Source organism: Lissotriton vulgaris, chromosome 1_1 (genome assembly GCF_964263255.1).
Source record: "Lissotriton vulgaris chromosome 1_1, aLisVul1.2, whole genome shotgun sequence".
Classification (NCBI taxonomy): Eukaryota; Metazoa; Chordata; class Amphibia; order Caudata; family Salamandridae; genus Lissotriton; species Lissotriton vulgaris.
The window spans coordinates 1,037,810,556-1,037,832,139 of record NC_141685.1 but is presented as its reverse complement, the minus strand read 5'-3'; the positions used below and the strand labels follow the sequence as shown (position 1 = coordinate 1,037,832,139).

The following is a 21,584-nucleotide window of genomic DNA, read 5'->3' as shown; positions in this document are numbered from 1 at the left end:
GCGGGCAGGACAGGGGGCGGAGCGGGGAGAGCGGCATGAGGGTGTGAAGCAGCAGGGGAGGAGTGCTGTAAAGGGTTGGAGGTTTGCAGAATCCAGTGTAACTAGTAAACTAAGCACTGGAGTCTGACCGGTTGCTTTGAAAATAGTAAAATAAGTGCTGGAGACAGATTTCAGTGTAAGTGATAAGCTAAGTGTTGGAATGTGAACATTTTCCATAAGTGACGGAGGGCATTGCTGTGGGGAGGAGAAATGCGACATGGCGGGCAGGGGAGGGTGCGGAGCGGGGTGTGGGAGGAGGGAGAGCGATGCGGCGTTCCAACCCGTCAATAAAATACACCGAGAGTGTCGTGGCTGACCAACTGCCCGACACAACATAATATAATGTAGGCACTTAAGAGAGTGGGTTACATCATAGTGCCCGCAGAGGCAGCACACACAGCCTGGTGACACGAGAGACTAGGAGAAACACGGCCGTCAAAGTGAAAGTAAGGCCAGCTGAGGGCATTGCTGTGGGGAGGGGGGATGAGAAATGCGACACGGCAGGCAGGGGAGGGGGCGGAGCGGGGAGAGCGGCATGAGGGTGTGAAGCAGCAGGGGAGGAGTGCTGCTGGCGATTGACTGGCGATTTGATGATGTGCACGCGCATTTTAGGTCAATGCGCTTGCGCATTGACCTAAAAGCGCACGGGCACAGCATCAAATCGCCAGTCAATCGCCAGTCTAGGTAAAGCTTATTTAAGCCCCTATAGAGCTTCGCCAGCTATGCGCATACGCACAGCAGGCGAGCCCTAAAAAGGTGGCTTCTTGCGGAATACTCTGGAATGCATTTGAAAATAGGCATACTCTTTTTATTTGCTGTAACGATTTTGCAATTAAAACATTATTACACACCCAGCTAATTCACACTGTACCTATAGCCATTCTACACATCTACAGGCTGCATGCTTTTTTACTTTGCTCTCAGCCACGCTGAACAGCAGACGTGCTGCTATTCAACATTGCTAAAAGATATTAAAATTGACCACACCAATAGCTCTTGGATTACCCCCCAGCCGCAGAGTGCGACTGGGGGGCATGTCTGTCTCTGTCAAGGCTGCTGAGGCTTGGAATATGCTCCCTGCTGATCTCCAACACATCTCGGAGATTCAGCTCTTTAAGAAGCAGCTAAAAACACACCTGTTCAGCAGGATTTGCTAATTCGATTCCTGCTCCTACCTTTGCTCTCCCTCTCGCCAGGACACTCTAGCACAGTGCGCGCTACAAATGCAATATAACATAACATAACCGAGACTTATTGGGTTTGCTAATGCTTGTTCTTATTCTTATTTCCAACAATTCTGCGCAGTTTGTCCGTAAACTGGAGGAATTGAATGTTCAGCTGCCATATGATGGTGCCATGTGCCAGTGTGTTGGAGCTATTGCTGAACGTTTTCTGCCTCCAGTATAGTGGATTCAAAAGGTGAGGCATCTGTTATTAGATAGAGTATCCATCCGAAAAAGCGCTACTGAAGTTACCTTTTCAATTTGTACATAAGGCTTAGAAATCTATGTGGAACCACGAAAGAGATAGCGTATGGCAGTAACAATTCAGCCAGGACTTTTTTAGGTTTCGCCTCGCCGAAAGCTGCGCAAGCAGACTTTCGCGCATGGCGAAAACATTTGTTTACTAGTATGGACAAAAGTCCCGCCTCTCTGTTCCATTGGCTAGCTCCATAAATGGAGGCTAGCCATTGGAAGAGAGAGGCATCCGTCTTTCAGCGAGGCGATTGGTGGGCGTTCCCGGCGATATTCCTCATCCTGCCCCTTTGACAACGTCATTGCGGCGGTGGGCGTTTACTTTTTTTTTTTTTGGCTGCCTTTTATTTTTGTCATTTGCCCCGACCTCTGGTGAGTGCTTGCTGCTGTCCTGCCTTCCTCCGACCCCCTCCCGCTGTCCGTGCCTTTCCCGCCGCCCTCCCGCTGTCCGTGCCTGTCCTGCCCCCTCCCGCTGTCCGTGCCTTTCCTGCTGACTGCTAGGAGAGCCCTGCTGCTGCTGCTGTGCCTGGCTTGTGCCGCCACTCCGATTCGAGGTAAGAGCCAGTCTTTTGTTGTGGGCAAACATGTGGCCGGATCGCAGTACATCTGGGAGCCAGATGCGAGTGCCTGCTGGATTCTGTAAGACATAGAAGAAAGACCGATATAGGGACACGGGCGCGGGCTTTTCCTGGACGGAATCCTGGAGCTGATGCAATTCGTTTTAATGTTCTTGTTCTCAGAGCAGCCTGCAATGAAGGGCTTTTGATACGTCCTGGGCTCGCGGGGGGCACTGGGATAACCATTGGATGCTGCCTGCATCCCTGGCACCGCTTTTTCACCTTTATTACATGTAGTAGCAGTAGCATTCACCCTTCTTATATATGGACCTGAACTCTACTAAACTGTTTCACGTCGCTTGAGGCACAGTGACACTCCTGTTATCGACTTCAGGAAGATAAGAGGTCGAGTCAGTCTTGTCGGCGTTTGGAGATTTGATCATAAAAACAGATCCCTGACGAATGACACAACCCACCAGACTATCTTGCTGACTTGAAAATGGACACAGGCTCTCTAGGCCACCCGTGGTGACACCTTGCGCAGACCCCACATTCTACACTTTGTGGCAAACATGACATTAAAGTTGTCGTCCGTCGCCTAAGGACTGGCAGAGGACTGCTGCCTGAGGAGGGACATACTGCTCATATGTACGAAACCTACCTTTCCACGGCACCCCTACCTCCTTAACTACATCACCCCTAAACTGCAGAGCAGAACCGTCCCGAACCGCTTACATCAAACGCCCCCCTCACATCACATGCCCTCCCATCACACGCCCCCCTCCCCTACAAGGCCACCGCACCTCACCCAGCCATGTGAGCGGACCAGCCTCTGGGCGAGGAGTGGACATGAGGTGGCCAGTTCTGAGGCCCTGACGGACGTGCCCCAGCTTACTACAGATATGAATTCTCATGCAATAAAAACGTGACTGGTGACTCTCTCCAGCGGTGTCCGTGTCACTGTCATTACATATTTACTACTGTTATTTGGCTTCAAGTTTTGTTTTATGCTCTCCTTTCCCCAACTCCTCGTTTTTTCCTCCCTTATTTCCCAATGTAATAAGTAACATTATAAACAGCTTTAGTTCTTTCAACATAGTTCAGTCGTCTTGTAGATTTCTTTATGCATCTGTTGTCTTTGTAACTCATTTTTATGAGACTGTATTCTTAATAAAACTGCTTAGACCCATCTTTTATGTCTAATGTATGTGAGTCGCTTCTCCAGCTTACGAATGTCATATCCATTCAACCCTCTGCATGTGTTCTCGTCAGTGCTTTACAACGTACAGCGTGGATTCTTCCGTATACATTTCTGTATTTTCCGCACAGAGAGCCTGAAAATCTATAGCATAAACAAACATCCATGGTGACATATGGGCTGTCTACATGCACCCACAAGCTTTCTACAGAGTTGAACCTCACCAGTGAAGTCAAAAATCTTTTTTTTCTGATTTACCTCAGAGCTTTATTCTGGTGGAAACGAGCCTTTCAGACCTGAACACATGAAAACATACAACCCCCACCCCACCTTTTCTCCCCACACCCCTTCTCACCCCACACTCTGCCTCCTCACCCCCACTCTGCTACCTCACCCCACACAGTACAAAGTATAAGTAGAGGTATAATACTGCAATAAATGGAGGACACTCAAACACAAGAACACACCGGGAAGGCAGTGATAGCTCCCCCCCAACACCGGTAAAACGGGCACTGTAGGGATGCAGACACCCTCACAGCTCCGGACCCTTTTATCAGGGCTGTCACCCACAGAATCAAGGTACCAGCAAGTACATACGCACTGCTGCTTCGGGGGTTGGAAAACACCGTTACTGCCTCGCCTCGATCAGATGTAACTAATACTTTACTAATGCAAAGAGCCAGCCTATAGGCAGTGTGAGTTCACCCTGCTACTGCACACATTTAACCCCAGGAATCCTGGTGATGGGTAAAAACCAGTGTGTGAAAAAAAAAAAAGAATAAACGCCGAGGCGTAATACATAGCAGCTGCACCTGAGTGTAATATAATGTTTATTTACATTGTTGGCGTTCGGGGCGGAGCACCATGACCCACTTGTGGCTTCACATTCGCAAGATATGGCCTCTCCTCACACTCAACAATGATAATAGAGCATTACAATCTGCGGACAGTGTATGCATCTTGTCCCTTGTCATTGGGTGCAAAGTTAGAACTCCTTAGACTGACGTGGTTCTGTGAGACCTTTTCTCAGGCCCCAGAATCAGCCAGATGTTACTGCATCTGTTCTCACGTTGGTTTCTGCCCTTTACCAGCAAGCTGCTGTCTGAAGACATTATGTGGTTATCCCCGGGGCCACTGTGATGCTTGACTGCGACCTGGACGTTTTCTCATCAGTGCCGGGTAGAACGTTAGCCCCCTAACCCCCCCCCCCCCTCTTACATTATCCTAATGTTGATTAAAATGGTTAGTTTTGGTTATAATGTATTCTCATTAGCCAACCACTGTGGTACCTTTTAAATCCTGAAATATACTGCCAATAAGCATGAATGACGTGATTACTACACCTTATAATCCCCATTGTGTTATGTAGCATTTTCTATAGACTGATTTACACACTTTTGGTTCATTGTCTCTGTATAACATCTGATGTAAAGTGCTCCGACTCCCTGCACTGGTATGACTAGCGCTATAAAACAAAATATATATAAGTATATGCTACTTACTCTTAGGCCAGGAGTTGGTAACTGCACTGTTGTCCTAGGTGTGCATAGCTTCATATTTTTCTCTGTCCCTGCTCAGTGTGCAGTGTGGCGCCAGGGGCGATTGGCTCTCCTTCCACACCCTACAGTGTTCCCCCTGGGCTGTGTATACGTATTTTGCTGTTTAGTGCATGTGTTAGGTGGTTGCACAATAGTGTAGAGATTAAATTATTGGCATTGTAAATGACAATGCCATTTATTTATCTGTTTTCAAAACCAACACATAAATACAAATGTTGTCATTTACAAAGCCAATAGCTCAAACTTTTCAAAAGGCGAAACCATTGCATTGTAAATGCTTGTTCTTTCTTTGCATGCTTTTGTCAATGAAGCTGTCCAGTCGATCATTATGGAATTTCTACCTAGGCCCATTTAATTATTTCAAAAGCACATCGAAAAGAACAGCTAGCTCGGGACCAGCAATTGCACAGCATAATTCAAATATATCGGTGAAATGATTTTGGCTGCGTTTTGGGCAAAAGAAGACTAATAAACAGTTTCTCTGACATCAAACGTAACATATATGTGCGGTATTTGAACAGTGTAATTTAAGGGAAAAAAGGGGCAGGACAGGGACTTTTTTTAGGATTTTGGGGGCCCTGGGCCAAAGATAGTATGGGGGCCCTGTTCGGGACAGCTTTGAATTTATGATCCAGTTTCAGCTCTTTCGTGCTGTTTAAGGCCTGTGCATAGTCAAACTATTCCAAATTTTAAATCTGTCTACATCTAATATTCATGGCTGGTAACGTGTTTTCCAATATTATAATGTAGCAGCAACTCACTAATATTATTGCAAATAATCTTTGTGACCCCCCCCCTCCCATTTCTCATATGTGAGGTCCTATTTTTTGGGGGGGAGGGTACTGCAGGGTCATATCACTCACATTAAAAAATAAATTAAACAAACACATATTTTAAACAATCTGTATAAGAACTGCTTACGGTCATCAGGGCACGACTCCACAGAATAGAACTGTCAGGGCCCCCCCTGAAAGGTTCGGGCCCTGAGCCAGGGCCCAATTTGCCCATGCCTTGAAACATCTCAGGGCATGTGTTAGATTTGGCTTTTTCAGTGGGTTTACCCCCCGACCTTTTGCTTTTTGGCCTCCTGTTTTTGACCCTGTTTTTGTTGGTATGAGGACTCGGGCACTTTACCACTGCTACTCAATGCTAAAGTGCATATACTCTCCATGTAAATTCTGTTTATGGATTGGTGAGTCCATGATCGGCATATTTGATTTACTGTTGGGTCCCTAGTACAGTGCACTGTGTGTGCCCAGGGCCTGTAAATCAAATGCTGCTAGTGGGCCTGCAACACTGATTGTTTCAACCACATGAAGAGCCTGTACATGTAACTCAGACCTGCCACTGCAGTGTCTATGCAACGTTTGGTACTGGCATGTCGAACTGGCAAGTGCACCCACTTGCCACGCCCCAACCTTCCCTTTTCTTACTTGTAAGACACCCCTAAGGTACGCCCAAGGTAGCTATACTACATGTGAAATGTCTACGGGTCTAGAAACAAGAGACTACCTCAAAGAAGCCGTAATCCGAAAAACCCAAAGAAACCTAATAAATCTATGTATATGTGAACTAAAAAGTCTCCCTCAGAAACTGCTCCACAAAAGATGGATTTAAGGAACACTCTGCCCTACTCTTGAAACAAATGAGTGAGGAAGTATCCAAAAAAGCTGGTGCGCCGTTCAGAGTAAGGATACCCATCAGTCACCACCCGATACCGCCCTAGTCATCATCTGGGCCTCCTCTTGGCATTTCCATCGTGAAACATAAATGACGAAAAAAAAAGGACCTGATGAGAATGCCCTACATCAAATTATGGATCACTGGATAGCCCTATAGATGTCAGCTGGTAGTGATATGTGATGGGTGAAGAAATTGCAGTTCATAAGTGGTGTAATGAAAAGAGTGACTTAAAATTGGGTAAATGAGAGAGCCATTATGTTTTATTATTTTCACTCAAATGCCCAAAGTTAAAAACAGAGCAAAATAAGGCAGGTTCAACAAATACCTGCCAAGGTTATTATTACGGTATTGAAAAACAATGGTCCGTGACCCTTTCTTTCGTAAAACTGAGTCAATCAGTACATGATCAATATTTCTATACCATTTCAGAGTATGTCCCTTAGATCAACCCTAATCAATAAATGCACAGAATTCACAAAAAGAAAATGCAACAGCGATAATTACAAAAACAGAGACAATTTTAATTCATTGTATCTCCATTAAATGTGAAAAAATCACAATTATCCAATGATAGAAGCTCATAGGTTGCCCAGAGGGAGCGTGCAAAGAGTGATTGGGACAGTGTAGGGTGATTGGGGAAGGAAAAGTTCAGATAAGGACATAAAATGATTCACAGGAATACTGTACAAAGGATCGGTTACACAATTCACCGTCCTACAATGACCTGGCCTCAAATATCGATTCTATACACATTTTTCAAAAAGGGAGGACATGGGTTCCAAAGTTATTTGCACATGAAAATGTGTCACAGGATTCAGGTTTCAAAGATAGAGCGTTGACGTTTCGACTCGTCTTAGGGCCTAAAGGTAAGTTGGACCTGGGCCGTATTATACCCAGGTCTATGACTTTTTTGGGTCACCCCATTTTGTTAATGGTTAAGGTTATTATTAGGTCGACATGTTTCGGCAATACATACGGACACGTCTATCCTTTCCTTCCTCAGGACCTTTAAATATAATCGGTACTGCAATGTGCAACATAAACACCAAAAAAGTGAAATAATGAAGAAAATAACTGTTTCACCTGGAATCCTAGGTGTCTAGTAATATCCTTCTGCATATGGGCTGATTGACCACTGAAATAAATACATAGTTGTTGTTATTCAGGTTTTGTTGGTTACATATCAAAGAGGTAGAAACAGAACATCAGGTGTCTACCAAAGTCGACATCCTGGTATGGCTTAAATTCCATCTATATAAGTGTTTCATGAGTGATATCATCAAGTACATAAAGTATTATATTAATTGATGCATTCCTACTCCAGCTTACCTATTCAGCAAGAGGATAAGGCCCCACCTCACCTGGCTGCAGCTCAGGGAGAAGAAGCACTGCTCTATAAAAAGCAGAAAAAACATACATAGAACAAAGTTGAATGCCATGTTTCCTCTGATGTGCCTGTACATGTCCAAATATACATTCCTTGCCATGATTTATTGCTTTTAACGTTATTCCCTGGTGGTCAAATAACCTCACCGAAACAGAGTCTACAAAGGTTGATTTTTGTGAATACATACAGTACAATGTCAAATTGTATTCAGAAGATTATCGAAAAACACTGGTCTATACTGAATACGGGCCAAGATTCCATACAGCCCCCACTTTTTGCATTCAAACGAGGACCAAACTTAAAGGACCAACTGGTCCACACAAGACCAAAAAGTAGAATACAACACGCTGTAGGCACTATGTGGAACTTGCCTCCTGTACAAGGCCATCATCCATGCGGCACATGTGCAGCTTGTCCAAAAACAGAAATCACTCACGATTGACATTGGTACCAATCGGCCGTGGCAACAAAAGAAGTTCACAAACTGTAATAGTGACAGACTAATATATATATGATTACCTGTCCTTGTCAGTTAAGATATGTTGGCATGACGACTCGAAAAGTTAAGCTGAGAATCTCTGAGCATAAGAGCACCATGTGATGCAAAAAACAAGCAACCAGACTAACTAGCTACTTTTTGGAGGCTAAACATGGTCCGACTGACTTCCAATGGACAGTTTTAGAGCAACCCTTCATCCCAGATCATGTCACGGATATCTCAAAGTATCTGTTGATCAAAGAGCAAAAGTGGGTGTTCAGATTAGGTTGTGATAAGACTGGGCTAAATGATGAAATTCCATGGGTAATATTCTAATGAATCTCCATGGGAGACATGTCTAGGGCATGTCTCTGTGACCAATTAAAGATAGTACATTGCCATTTAAAGAGAATGCTTATAATATCATTTGGCTTGGTTAATCTCGAGTATAGAGATTCTTTACAGTATCCCGAGCCTACTTTTCAAGTTCCTAATATTATTATTTTATAATAAATAACATACTGTTTTTTATGGAAGTGTTATCTATCATCGTAGTTTTTTCAATAAAGTTTTGTTGAAAAACTCTGGTGTTGGAGATGAGGCTTGAACTACCCGAGCTGCTTCATACATGACAACACATAAGATAGGACCTTTGGTGAATACACTTGTAAGAGGGCTCGTCCTCTGTGGGAATGCATGAAAACATATCCATCGGTATAGAGAGAACATAGCTAAACAACTTCACAGAGAATGTAATTTTTTCTCTGTTAGATTTTTGTGATGTGATTGTCACATGTCCTCTGTAAATCCAATCGATGAGATACCCATGTCCGCAATGTTACTTATTACTGGAAGGACTTTATGCTGATGTGTCTATTTCTACAGACAGAACATCACTCGAATACTCCATAGAGAGTGTGCTCTGAATGTCTTTGTAAATGTGTCGGTTAGATATAGATCATACAATGGTTTAAAATGATGACGATTCCATGATGGCACCATCACTTTCAGCTAAAAGCGGTATCAAACGAGCACACTAAACAACAGGGAACTACATTACCCAGTTTCCTAACATCACTTGAATACCCCATAGAGAGTGTGTTCTGAATGCCTTTGTAAATCTGTTGGTTACATATGGATCATTATACAATGCTTTAAAATGATGACAATTCCATGATGGCACCGTCATTTTCAGCTTGAAACAATATCAAACGAGCACACTAAACAACAGGGAACTACATTACCCAGTTTCCTAACGTGCGGGACGACATCACGTGACTGGCTCATGTGGTGCGGATCCAAGAGCCGGAAATGCCTGAGATAAATATGGCAAAGTAACGTCCCAGGTTACCTCCCCGAGACGGCTTGGAAGCCTGTCGGGAGTACCGACGGATAGGTGAGAGGGAAAGAACAGCGGGGTACTTTGAACGCACTGTTGTACTGTTTTTGAAGAATTTTTCAGTAGTTTAAGACAAACAGTAGGAGAGGATAATTGTGGCCATAATCTTTTCTTATAAATCGGAGTACAGATGGACAATATTATTGGCCTAGTGGGTCCGTGCTAGATCACACAATTGCCCCATATTGAGCTACATTAAACAACAGTGCAGGGGCGGTATCAGTCAGCGCTATGGAACGTCATACACGATAGACACACTACTCTATAGAACTGGGTAGGAACGCTCACCACATATTCGTGAGGAACGATAGTTGCAACATATTATTGGATCAGTGGATACACTCGTGACATGTCCAGTACCCTGTTATGGAGACTTCCGATTTATACACAATCAGATGGTATGGCTATATTATCGTTATCGTAGTCCTAGAGAGCTATAGACTAAGAGTGCATTGGGTCTTAAACATCTATTTGACAATAAAGTGGCACAATAACACAGTGGCGCTAAAAGTATGCAGATTGACGCACTGTTCTAGTGTACAATTGCATAGGGAAACATGGCATAACAGTACTGAAGACGGTCTAGTTTGTATATTTCACCACCAGCGAATAACGTTAAAAGCAATAAATCATGGCAAGGAATGTATATTTGGACATGTACAGGCACATCAGAGGAAACATGGCATTTAACTTTGTTCTATGTATGTTTTATCTGGTTTTTATACAGCTGTGCTTCTTCTCTCTGAGCCGCAGCCAGGTGAGGTGGGGCCTTATCCTCCTGCTAAATAGGTAAGCTGGAGTAGGAATGCATCAATGAATATAATAATACTTGATGTACTTGATGATATCACTCATTAAACACTTATATAGATGGTATTTAAGCCATACCAGGATGTCGACTTTGGTAGACACCTGATGTTCTGTTTCTACCTCTTTGATATGTAACCAACAAAACCTGAATAATAACAACTATGTTTTTATTTCAGTGGCCAATCAGCCCATATGCAGAAGGATATTACTAGACACCTAGGATTCCAGGTGAAACAGTTGTTTTCTTTATTTTTTCACTTTTTTGGTGTTTATGTTGCACATTGCAGCAGCTATTATATTTAAAGGTCCTGAGGAAGGCAAGGATAGAAGTGTACGTATGTATTGCCGAAACATGTAGACCTAATAATAACCTTGGCAGGTATTTGAAACTGCATTATGTTGCTCTGTATTTAACTTTGGGCGTTTGAGGGAAAATAATAAAACAATGTCTCTCTCATTTACCCAATTTTAAGTCACTCTTTTCTATACACCACCTATGCACTGCAATTTCTTCACCCATCACATATCAGTACCAGCTGACATCTAGAGGGCTATCCAGTGATCCGTAATTTGATGTAGGGCATTGTCTTCAGGTCCTTATTATTCGTCATTTATGTTTCACGATGGAAATGACAAGAGGAGGCCCAGATGAAAACTAGGGCGGTATCGAGGGGTGACTGATGGGTATCCTTACTCTAAAGGAGACTTTTTTGTTCACATATACATAGATTTTTTACGTTTCTTTGAGTTTTTCGGATTACGGCCTCTTTGAGGTAGTCTCTTGTTTCTAGACCTGTGGACATTTCACATGTAGTATAGTTAAAATTGGGGGCTGTGTCCATGCTCGGTCTCAAAATATTCCCTAGGACCCTTCCCTAACTGTTTGTTTTGTCTCCTCATGCCAAGGTAGCCCATGGGCAGGATGCAGTGTATGTTAAAGGTAGGACTTGCACTGGTGTGTGTGACATGTCCTGGTAGTGAATTACAGTGTATTTCGATTTTCACTATGGAAAGACTATCTGGCAGGTTCCTTAGTTTAGAATTAATCTAAAATACTGGGGTCTGGGTCCAATGTTTATACAGCAAATTCATTTGTTCTCCTGGTGCAGAGAGGCTCTGTGGTCAGCCAAAACCAGTTCTGTCCTGTCTGGTCCAGCTTCCCGGCAGGAGGTGGAGACAGCATTGTCCAAGGCAGACCAGGCCTATTCAGATGCTAGTGAAAACTCTTTCCACTACTCTGAATGCAGGTCAGGCCTATTCAGGTGCAGTGAAAACTCCTCCCACTACTTTGAATGCAGCCCATGTCTATTCAGCCCAGCCCTGACTCATTCAGGAAAGGCAGGGCACACGTAAACCCCATCCCCGCAGTGGCCATCTGAGAAACTGCACATCCCCAGCCCCTGTCACTCCAAAGCCAGAAAGCCAATCTACAAACCAGCAGAGGCACACAGAACGCTAAGCAAGAACATACCCACTTTCTAAAAGTGGTATTTTCAAACACACAATATAAAAATCATCTTTACTAAAAGATGAATTTGTATATTCTGAGTTCAGGCATACTAAACTCCATCTTTCTGTCTTTTCCCAATGGGAAGTTCTATTTATGAGATGTTATAAATAATCTCTGCTTCTATCCTATGCTAAGCTGTCATGAGCAACTGCCACTTTGCCGTGTGCTCTGCTGTGTTGGCCTGCTGCTGGTTGCTTCTGTCTTGGGCAGGAAAAGGACTGGAGAGTACTTTCATCATCCTGCTACTAGTTTTTTCCAAGGGCTTGAAGTAGAGCTTGCCTCCTGGTGGAAGTCGCAGGGATAGAAAAGACTTCTGGAAGATCTCTTTTGGGACGAAGAAGACTGCCAAGAAGAAGAGCTGGAAAAGCTGTGAGGAGGAACTACCACTTTGCTGTGTTGGCCTTCAGTGGCCGCTTATGTCTTGGGCAGTGAAAAGGACTGAACTGAACTTTCTACAACTTCTTTGTGTGAATTTCTCCAAGGGCTTGTGGTAGAGCTTGCCCCCTGTTCAAGAAGTCTCAGGAACTGCAGAGACTTCAAGTTCATCTGTTACCAGCACTGGGGACTGTGTGCTTTGTGCTGCAACAGAAGAAAAAGCAACCAGACGCCTTCAACAACGCCGCTGCCTACTCTGTGTCCTAAAGGCACCGCAGAGGCCACCTCCACACTTTGCACCACAACCCTGGTCTCACAGGTGCCACTGCCACTGAGCCGCTGCTTGCACCGCTACCTGTGGGCAGAGCACTCCGCACTGCCTAGCTTCACGCCACCGCCCTGGTATCACCGACAACGCTGATCCAGGCCAACATTGACGCAGCTGCTTGCAGCATGGTTTGAAGGCACCACTCGTAAGTTACACGACACACAGCCCTCATCCCGCACCACAGCCTTGGCCTACTGACGCTGGCACCATCGACTCCAGTTCGTCAGCCGACGACAGCGCAACGATGACGCCGCTGCTTGCACCGTGACCTGCCAGCACCACGACGAGCACCGCATCATTTCACACTGCAGCCCTGGTTTCACGGACGCCGCTAGACAACCGTCACCGACCTGCTGCCTGCACCGCAACCTGAGGGCAACGCACGCTGCACTTCGCACCGCAGCCCAAAACCTGCCGATGCTCCCAACTTCAACCGTGAGGAGTTTGATCTGCAACGCGTGTGACTTCAAGGGCCTGCCGACTCCTGCACTGACCTCCAGAACCGAGGCATGTGGATGCTGGTTCTTCGAGGCTCATAGAGAGGTCGCCGACGCCCTGCATTTCTAAAAGGTACTGTTTTGCGGGTCTACCTAACACCGTAGCTGGCCCGTGACGCCGCTTTCAGCCAGAACTGTTTGGATTTGTTGTTCACGACACCGTGATAGCCCCTGGATGGAGCTAGTGACTTCAAGGAACTGTATTTTAAGTCTATTCTTGATTATTGAGATTTCTGAGAACTGTATGGTGGATTTTTATCGTTTTGTTCTTGTTATTGATATAACAAAATATTGGATATTTTTCTAAAGCGGTGTGGTGTCCTTTTGTAGTGTTTTCACTGTATTACTATTGGTTATGTGCAAATGCTTTACATACTGCCTCTATAATAAGCCTGACTGCTCATGCCAAGCTACCAAGGAGGTGAGCAGGGGTTATTTTAGTGTAACTCCCTTACCCTGACAAGGAAGAAGGGTGCCTACTTGGACAAAGGTGCAAACCCTTGCCAACTAGAGACCCCCATTTCTAACAGCATGCAAGAAAATAATTTGCTACATGTTTGATCAGCTGAATGTGACAGTCAAAATCCCAAAGTAGCGGTTTGATCACAGTAAGCACTGACATTCCAAAATGGCAGCTGAAGAAGTTCATGAAAAGCATTGAACCACCTCTATAACAAGTGCAATGTATTGCTTCTCAATAATCCGGTGTATTGATAAGGCATATGATCTTGAGCAAACCACTTTAAAACCTTGATTTTGTCTGTTTGCGTAAATGCAGAGTGTATCATTTTGGTCAATCTAATTGTATATCCCAAAAGTGTTAAAGAAATGATTGCAGGTCAGCTGGAGATCATTTTACGATCAGTACAACCTATATTGTTTCTGCAATATTACACCGATTTGGTGTGACAACAACTGCTATCTCTAATAATGCAAGTTTTAAAATATTTGATGAATCTGAGAAAATCCCCCTTCGATGCTGATTATACATACGGCAACCATGCTGCCACCTTACCTGCGAAGTCATGAGCAAGGTCCTTGATCAGGTGCCCCACGATCGCATAGGCCACTCCCACCACAAGCAGCCCTGCCATGAGGAGGTAAAGAACGGCCTTGGGCAAGGGGAGGAGGTCACGTTGTGGGGGCTTGTAGTCACTGTAGAGTGGGGTGTCCGTGTCTGCGGACAATGACTGGTAGAGTAGGTCGGCCAGGTCAGTCCTGTTGTTACTGGTGTGGTTTGCCACTTGCACGACTGAGGCCAGCTCCATGCCCTGAGGAAGGAGAAATCCTCAAGTGATCAAAAAAGGCCATCAGTCCTTATAATAACAGTAACATGTATATAGAGAATGCCACAAAGTAATTCATCAGATAGGATCTACATAGCTACCCAAACCGGGTTTTTTGAACTTCGGCAATTGGGTAGGGGCTAGCAGCTTAAGAAGAGATTAGAACATTCAGGTTTTCAGATTTTTACGGAAGATGGTCAATGAGGGGCATTAATACCCAAATGCAAACATTCTCCTATTTTCATTCTCATCAGTCAGACTTAAATAGCCAAGTATCCCTGAGGGTAATGTTGCCTCTAAATCTTGGTAATACAGTTTGCCATTCAAGGCCTGAGAGGGATATGTAAGGGGTAGGACTTTAAAAACTCAACGTTCTGCCTCTACTATTCCCAGGAGAACTGTTTCTTTTCCTTTGTAACACCAAAAGTAAAAAGTTTGACTTGTAAGAGAAGAAGAGTGTGAAACGGCAACCTAAGGTTAATTGTGAGAGAGTATGACTACTATGGTATTGCAATTGAATTAGCACTGGCCCCTGGAGGGAAGTGGATGTAATATCCTTCTGATAGCCAGTTAGCGTATAAAGGGCAGTTCCGATTAACTTTAATCTGACGTGAAAGATCACCGCCGATTGTGCAGAGTTAATTTTTATGTGTTAAAAGGGAAATATTCACCTTCACACCTGGCCTGTTGTATTTAGCAATAATTTGTCTGCTTGTAAAACATAATATTTTGTGTTTTGAACACTGACATGGTTATACTGTTTTGATTGAAAGGCTTGACCCTATGACTTCAGATCTGGGGATCAACAGAAATGGGCATAGGCAACTAAGTGTTCCTAGTAAAATCCCAATGAGCAGATTCTACTAATGAGCTGGTACCCCTAGCAGTTGCCTAGTTAGGCCATCACTTTTAGTGTTTTAGATCAGCAGGCCTTTGCCCTTAAGCATATAGAATTAATACAAACGATTAAGGGTAACCATGTGATATGGTCCGATACAGCTATGAGCTGTTCTTGTGACATCGTAAACCAAAAAGTTGAAGTAGCTTTTTATAATGATGTGGCTGTGTGTGTTTACCGCATAATTATGGATTGACCACACTTGCCACATAATTTGCAAACTGGCTTGAGGGCTGTCATTATGATGATGAAACTCATGTTTCACTAGACCTGTGAAATATTTCTCATGTTTCACGGGTCTCTGTGAAATGAGTTTTGATACTACTGCATTTTATGCAATAAAGATACATATATATATATATATATATATATATATATATATATATATATATATATATATATTCACTGAAAAAACCATAGGTTATAGACCATATATAGTTAGGGATTAGCATTTAAAAAACCTTATTTTATTTGCACAAAACCATTGAAATTCCATATATAGTTAGTTGCACTAACTATATATCGCGGACCCGCAATCCACTGCTAATGATGTCACATATTACATCATTCATGACATGGTCAGTGACATCACTGATGACATCACTGATGACATCTCAAATGACATCACTGATGACATCACTGATGACATTATCCAGTGACTGTATGTTTCTGTAAAGTTAAAATATGTCTTACATATTGAAGAATGAGTGGATGTATAAGTGTCTGGATGAAGGATTTAGTAGGTGCATGACTGACTGTATGAGTGAGTGATTAAATGTGTCTCACTGAGTGCATGAGTTAGTGACTAAACTGTCTTAATTTGTGCATCATTATGTCTGTTGTTCTGTAAACTGCTGCATGTGTTCATCAGTAGCTATATGAGTAACTATATGGGTTATTGATTGGTTGCCCAAGTATTTGTATGGGAGACTGAGTGTGTGTGTGGGTGGCTGGGAGGTGTATGACTCTGTGCATAGATGTGTGAGCAGTTGATTCACTAGATGTATGGTTTCAAAAGTGCATGTGGAAACAGCTGTATGGGCGGTTGACTGTGTGCATGAGTGTATTGGTGAGTGAATGGATATCTCAGTGCTACATGTCAAAGTAAGTACATATGTAAAACACAGTACATGTGAGAGTTGACATATATAAATAACTGAACATAAGAGCCAGTGAATGTGAGAGTGGCTGTATGAATCATTGTGAACTTGTATCAAGGATTGTATAAGAGAGTAAATATGTGTTAGTATATGTTTGAATAAGTAAGGTGTGTATAACTGTATAGTTGAGGAAATGGAGGTGTGATTGATTCTTTGCATGACTGACTAGGTGTGTGGGTAACTCCATGGATGTGTGACAGTCTGTGAGTGCCTGTTTACACTGAGTGTATCTAAGGTTATATTAGAGTCTGAAGATGTATTATCACATAAATGATATCATCAGTGATGTAATCAGTAATGTCAAATGAGATGTCAGTGATGTCATCAGTGATGTCATTTGAGATGTCATCAGTGATGTCATCAGTGATGTCATTTGAGATGTCATCAGTGATGTCATCAGTGATGTCACTGACCATGTCATGAATGATGTAATATGTGACATCATTAGCAGTGGATTGCGGGTCCGCGATATATAGTTAGTGCAACTAACTATATATGGAATTTCAATGGTTTTGTGCAAATAAAATAAGGTTTTTTAAATGCTAATCCCTAACTATATATGGTCTATAACCTATGGTTTTTTCAGTGAATTTTCAAGGTTTTGTAAATGCAAATTCCTAACTATATATGGTCTATAACCTATGGTTTTTTCTGTGAATTTCATTGGTTTTTTAAAAGCTAATATCTATAGCTGTAAAATATATTCTTTATTAAATGACGTATCACGTAGCCCGTGAGACGCCTAATGATGCATCGCATAACCGTGACGTATCGTCTCTGCAGCGCAAACCAAACCCAAAACGTAAGCGCGCCAGAACACACTTAAAGATATATATATATTTTTTTAACCTTAATTAGACAAAATCCACATGTGCACATATCACAAACGTTCAAAAAACACAATATGTCGGACTCCCGTTACGCTGCCGGTTAGCTGCCCGGTTAACGTACCAGGAAGCACCTTTACCGCGAAAAATCGCAATTTTTTTTTTCACCCCCCAGGGAACTTTAATAGCCCCCTCATCAATCCTAGGGGTTCAGGAGGGGTCTGCCTTACCCCTTTCATTCATTTACACCTTTTTTTTTTCCACCTCTTGTCTCTCGATCCCACAGAGAGACAAGATGGCGGCCGCTCCAGACTGTTTACAATGATAACAGCCAATCAGCTTCTCCTCAGACTCCCGTTACACTGCCGGTTAGCTTCCCGGTTAGCTGCCCGGTTAGCTGCCCGGTTCGCGTACCAAGACGCGTCTCTACGGCGAAAAAAATCGGATTTTTTTTTTTTTTTTTTTGGGCCCAGCGTGGCTCTATAATATCCCCTTATCAATCCTAGGGGGTCAGAAGGGGTCTACCTTGCCCTCTTTCCTTCATTTCCCCCTTTGTTTTGGCCTCCTCTTGTCTCTCGATCCTACCGAGAGACAAGATGGCGGCCGCTCCGGACTGTTTACAATGTTAACAGCCAATCAGCTACTCGTCAGACTCCCGTTACACTGCCGGTTAGCTTCCCGGTTAGCTGCCCGGTTCGCGTACCAAGACGCGTCTCTACGGCGAAAAAATCGGAATTGTTTTTTTTTTTTTTTTGGGCCCAGCGTGGCTCTATAATATCCCCTCATCAATCCTAGGGGGTCAGATGGGGTCTACCTTGCCCCCTTTCCCCCTTTGTTTTTGCCTCCTCTTGTCTCTCGATCCTACCGAGAGACAAGATGGCGGCCGCACCGGACTGTTTAGAATGTTGACAGACACCGGAGAGCCAATCAGCTTCACTTCGCAAAGTTCCGATACGCGAAAAGTACGCGAACCGGAGCGCTGCCCGGAGCGCTGTTACAGATATATATCTTGTTTTAAACGTTAATTTCTCAAAATTCACTGAAGCACATATATTGAGACCTAGCAAAGGCACATCGGGCTAACAGTCCCTACAATTTTGCCAAGTTTCGTGGAAATCCATTCAGCCGTTCGGGCTAAAAGTGAGTCCAACCGCCCTATGGAAATTAACATGGGAAAAACGCGTTTTGGGACCCCCCTTTTTTCTCGGCCCCCCCTTGACGAACCCCCCCAAATTTCAAGGAGCTGCTCAGAAACAAAATGTGCCATTTCCCTGAAAATTTCAGCCAATTCCGTCCACAAACGCCAAAGTTATTAGGCATAGAATTTTCAAAAGTTCCATAGAGAAAAAATCCTAACTATATATACCTACTGGCTATCGCCAGTAGGTAATATATATATATATATATATATATATATATATATATATATATGCTCCAAACTCCTCCGTTCCAAACACTCGGTATAGGATCACAGCACCACACGCAGAGGTTTCAAGTATGTGTTATTTCATTATTTTAAACCATAGTGCATAACATATATATATATATATATATATATATATATGTATATATACACAAAAAAGAAGCAGAGATCTCTGGGTAATTCCCAAGTTTAGGTGGAGAGTAGCTCCTGTATAGAGAACACTACAACACCAGCGACACTCTGAATCTGCTCACCTCAAATATCTGTTTTTCTACCAAAGTTTTTAAGAATAGGATTAGCACAGTGCCATCCACACCGAGCTGTACAATAACACAATCCTTTTCACACTTGTGGTACAGTATTACAGCTTTGGATTGATAAAATGCCATCAAAGCCAACCTGGAATTAATTAAAGCAACCTCTGGGGTGGGTGTGTGTGTGTAATTTTTTTGGGGGGGAAACAGTGAAAAACTGAGTTATGGTTCAGAGTCAAATGCCCAAAAGCAAAGGAAGTTAAGCTATCAACGCAATGCAACACAAGGCATAACTCACACTGCTCAGTTGTTCTCCTGATAGCTGTTTTTGTGTTTCTTTGTCGCTGGTACTTTTGAGCATGGTGGATGACACGAGCTATGGTGTGTGTTGTGTGAAGTCGAAGTGGCGGTCTAGCCTTCTCCTACGTTACAGCAGTCTTGGGACAGCCTCCCTGTGCAGCTCCGAACCATCACCTCTCTTCCAGAATTCCGAAAGGGCCTCAAGACCTGTTTGTTCGAATGAGCCTCTGGGACCTGCAAGCACCTGCATTCCCTATCAGGTGATTAGCAGCGTGTAGGAAGCTGGCTCTGTATATGGTATGACACTAGGTGGTTACAACTTGGCTACAGCTCATTCTGTCCTCTTAAAGAACAAACCCGGGGCTTTCGTCGCCCCAACATATAATCAAACAACAATTGACTATATCATTTTAAGCGACAAACTACAGCCTTTGATGTCAAATTACAAAGTGCATCAGCCAAACGAAAGCGATCATGCTGCCTTAACACTTACACTGAACCTGACAGCAGAAATTCGCCACAGGATACCATGCATTGGGGTCCCACTGGTGATGAATTGACAAAGCTCCCTAGAAGAATCAAATGGGGGTCGGTATCAATTACCACGTTCGACAAATGGATAAAAACTTGGGCAGGCTGGCCACCGAGCACCCACAAGATGGTCTCAATTGAAGAATGGGATAGAACCGCTGGGACCTTAGCATCTCTACTCCGAGGAGACACAGCAAGAACCAACCGCTGGCACCCAACATCTGTACTAGGATTTGTTCCGGCAATCAAAGAAAGCGCCAAACATCTGAACGCAAAACGAAAAGCATAACGGAAAAATGGCACAGCATCGGACAAAAAACCTCTACAAGAAGCAGCAAAAAGCCATTCTAAGAATGTGTGGGCCGCGAAACACGAGTATTCCGAGGGGCAATTGCTGAAAATCTTTGATTTGCTGAAACCTTGCAAGTCGCAAGAGTTTTGGAGTTATTTAAACAACCTAACTCAAGGCAAAAACCACAGAGAAGGGGGCATGGCTACGCGGGCGAAGATGGTGGACGCAGCTTGTTAGAGCTCCCACCAGCCCGACTCTTATCCGTCGAATTATCCTGGCTCCCGGACCCGCTTTACAGTCCACACCTGAGGAGATTGTGGCGGAAGGCAGGGGGTGTCGCCCGGTGTGGAGTGCAGTGCTCCCGGGCCCTCCGAGGCGGATATATCGGCAGAGGCGGCCTGCGGCCTGGTCCCGGGGAGTGCCGCCGGGGCCTCGATTTTGGCGCCTCCCGCGCCAACATTTATCCTGGGCCCAGTACCCCCTCATCGGCAGCAGAGTTGTGGGCGGGCCCTCGGACCTGTCCGCTGTGGGGGCTGTGCCGGCCCGTGCAGCGTGGACCCCTGGAGGGAGCTGAGGCCTACGTCGGGACAGTGAGACCGAGACCTCTGAGTTTGGAGGTTCCCGGTTGCAGGTGCTGGTGTCCGGTAGCGGCCTGGTTGACGCATTGGAGAGGCCGGCGGCGCTGTGGTCCCCGGGGTGGAACCTTGCCCAAAGGGACTGGCGTAGCGCTGCGGCGCGTCTTTGACTCACGGACTGGTGGGCGGCCTGAGGATCTGGCGAGTGTCGCGCCCGAGCCCAGAGAGGCCCTGCAGTGACGCCGGAGGTGACAGCGTGAAAACGTGAGTGACTCCCTGGAGCCCCATCGGTGTGTGTGAGCGAGGGGCGTAGGGGGGCCGTGGCCGCCGACTGCGGTGACTGTGGGTGCCCGGCGCGCTTGGACTGGATAGCGAAGGAGCCTCCTGGGGTTCGGGGCCGGCGGCTGGGTGGCCTGGAGCGGAGCCACGGGCCCCCTGTGGAACGAAGGCCAGACCAGGGGCCACACGGCAAATGGACACGGCCAGGCCGGGACCACACTGTACACCTTGGATAGGAGAGTGGACCTGTAAAAACCCGGTGTACCCCCCGACAACAGGAGTCGATGGTGTGTGGGAACTGTGTGCCCGGGAGTGAGAAAGACACTTGTGTGGTGTACCCTTGGTCGCTAGTGGTGGTGCGAGGCGTCTGCACTGCGGCAACTTGTGAACACTCTGAGGACAGCAGCATCCGGGTGAGCCGCGGACATGACCAGAGGCGGAGGGGGCAGCGGGCCGGCCAAACA

The 21,584-nt window shown here is 44.8% G+C and overlaps 1 protein-coding gene across 1 annotated transcript in view; it reads right to left on the bottom strand.

Moving 5' to 3' along the window:
* Nucleotides 1-21,584, bottom strand: part of LOC147748477 (uncharacterized) — an 81,155-nt gene that overhangs the window by 16,305 nt on the left and 43,266 nt on the right. The window contains exon 2 of the mRNA XM_086936444.1: nt 14,311-14,566. Within this exon, the coding sequence (XP_086792570.1) occupies nt 14,311-14,563 (253 nt within the window). The 5' untranslated portion in view covers nt 14,564-14,566. The remainder of the gene's footprint in view (nt 1-14,310; nt 14,567-21,584) is intronic.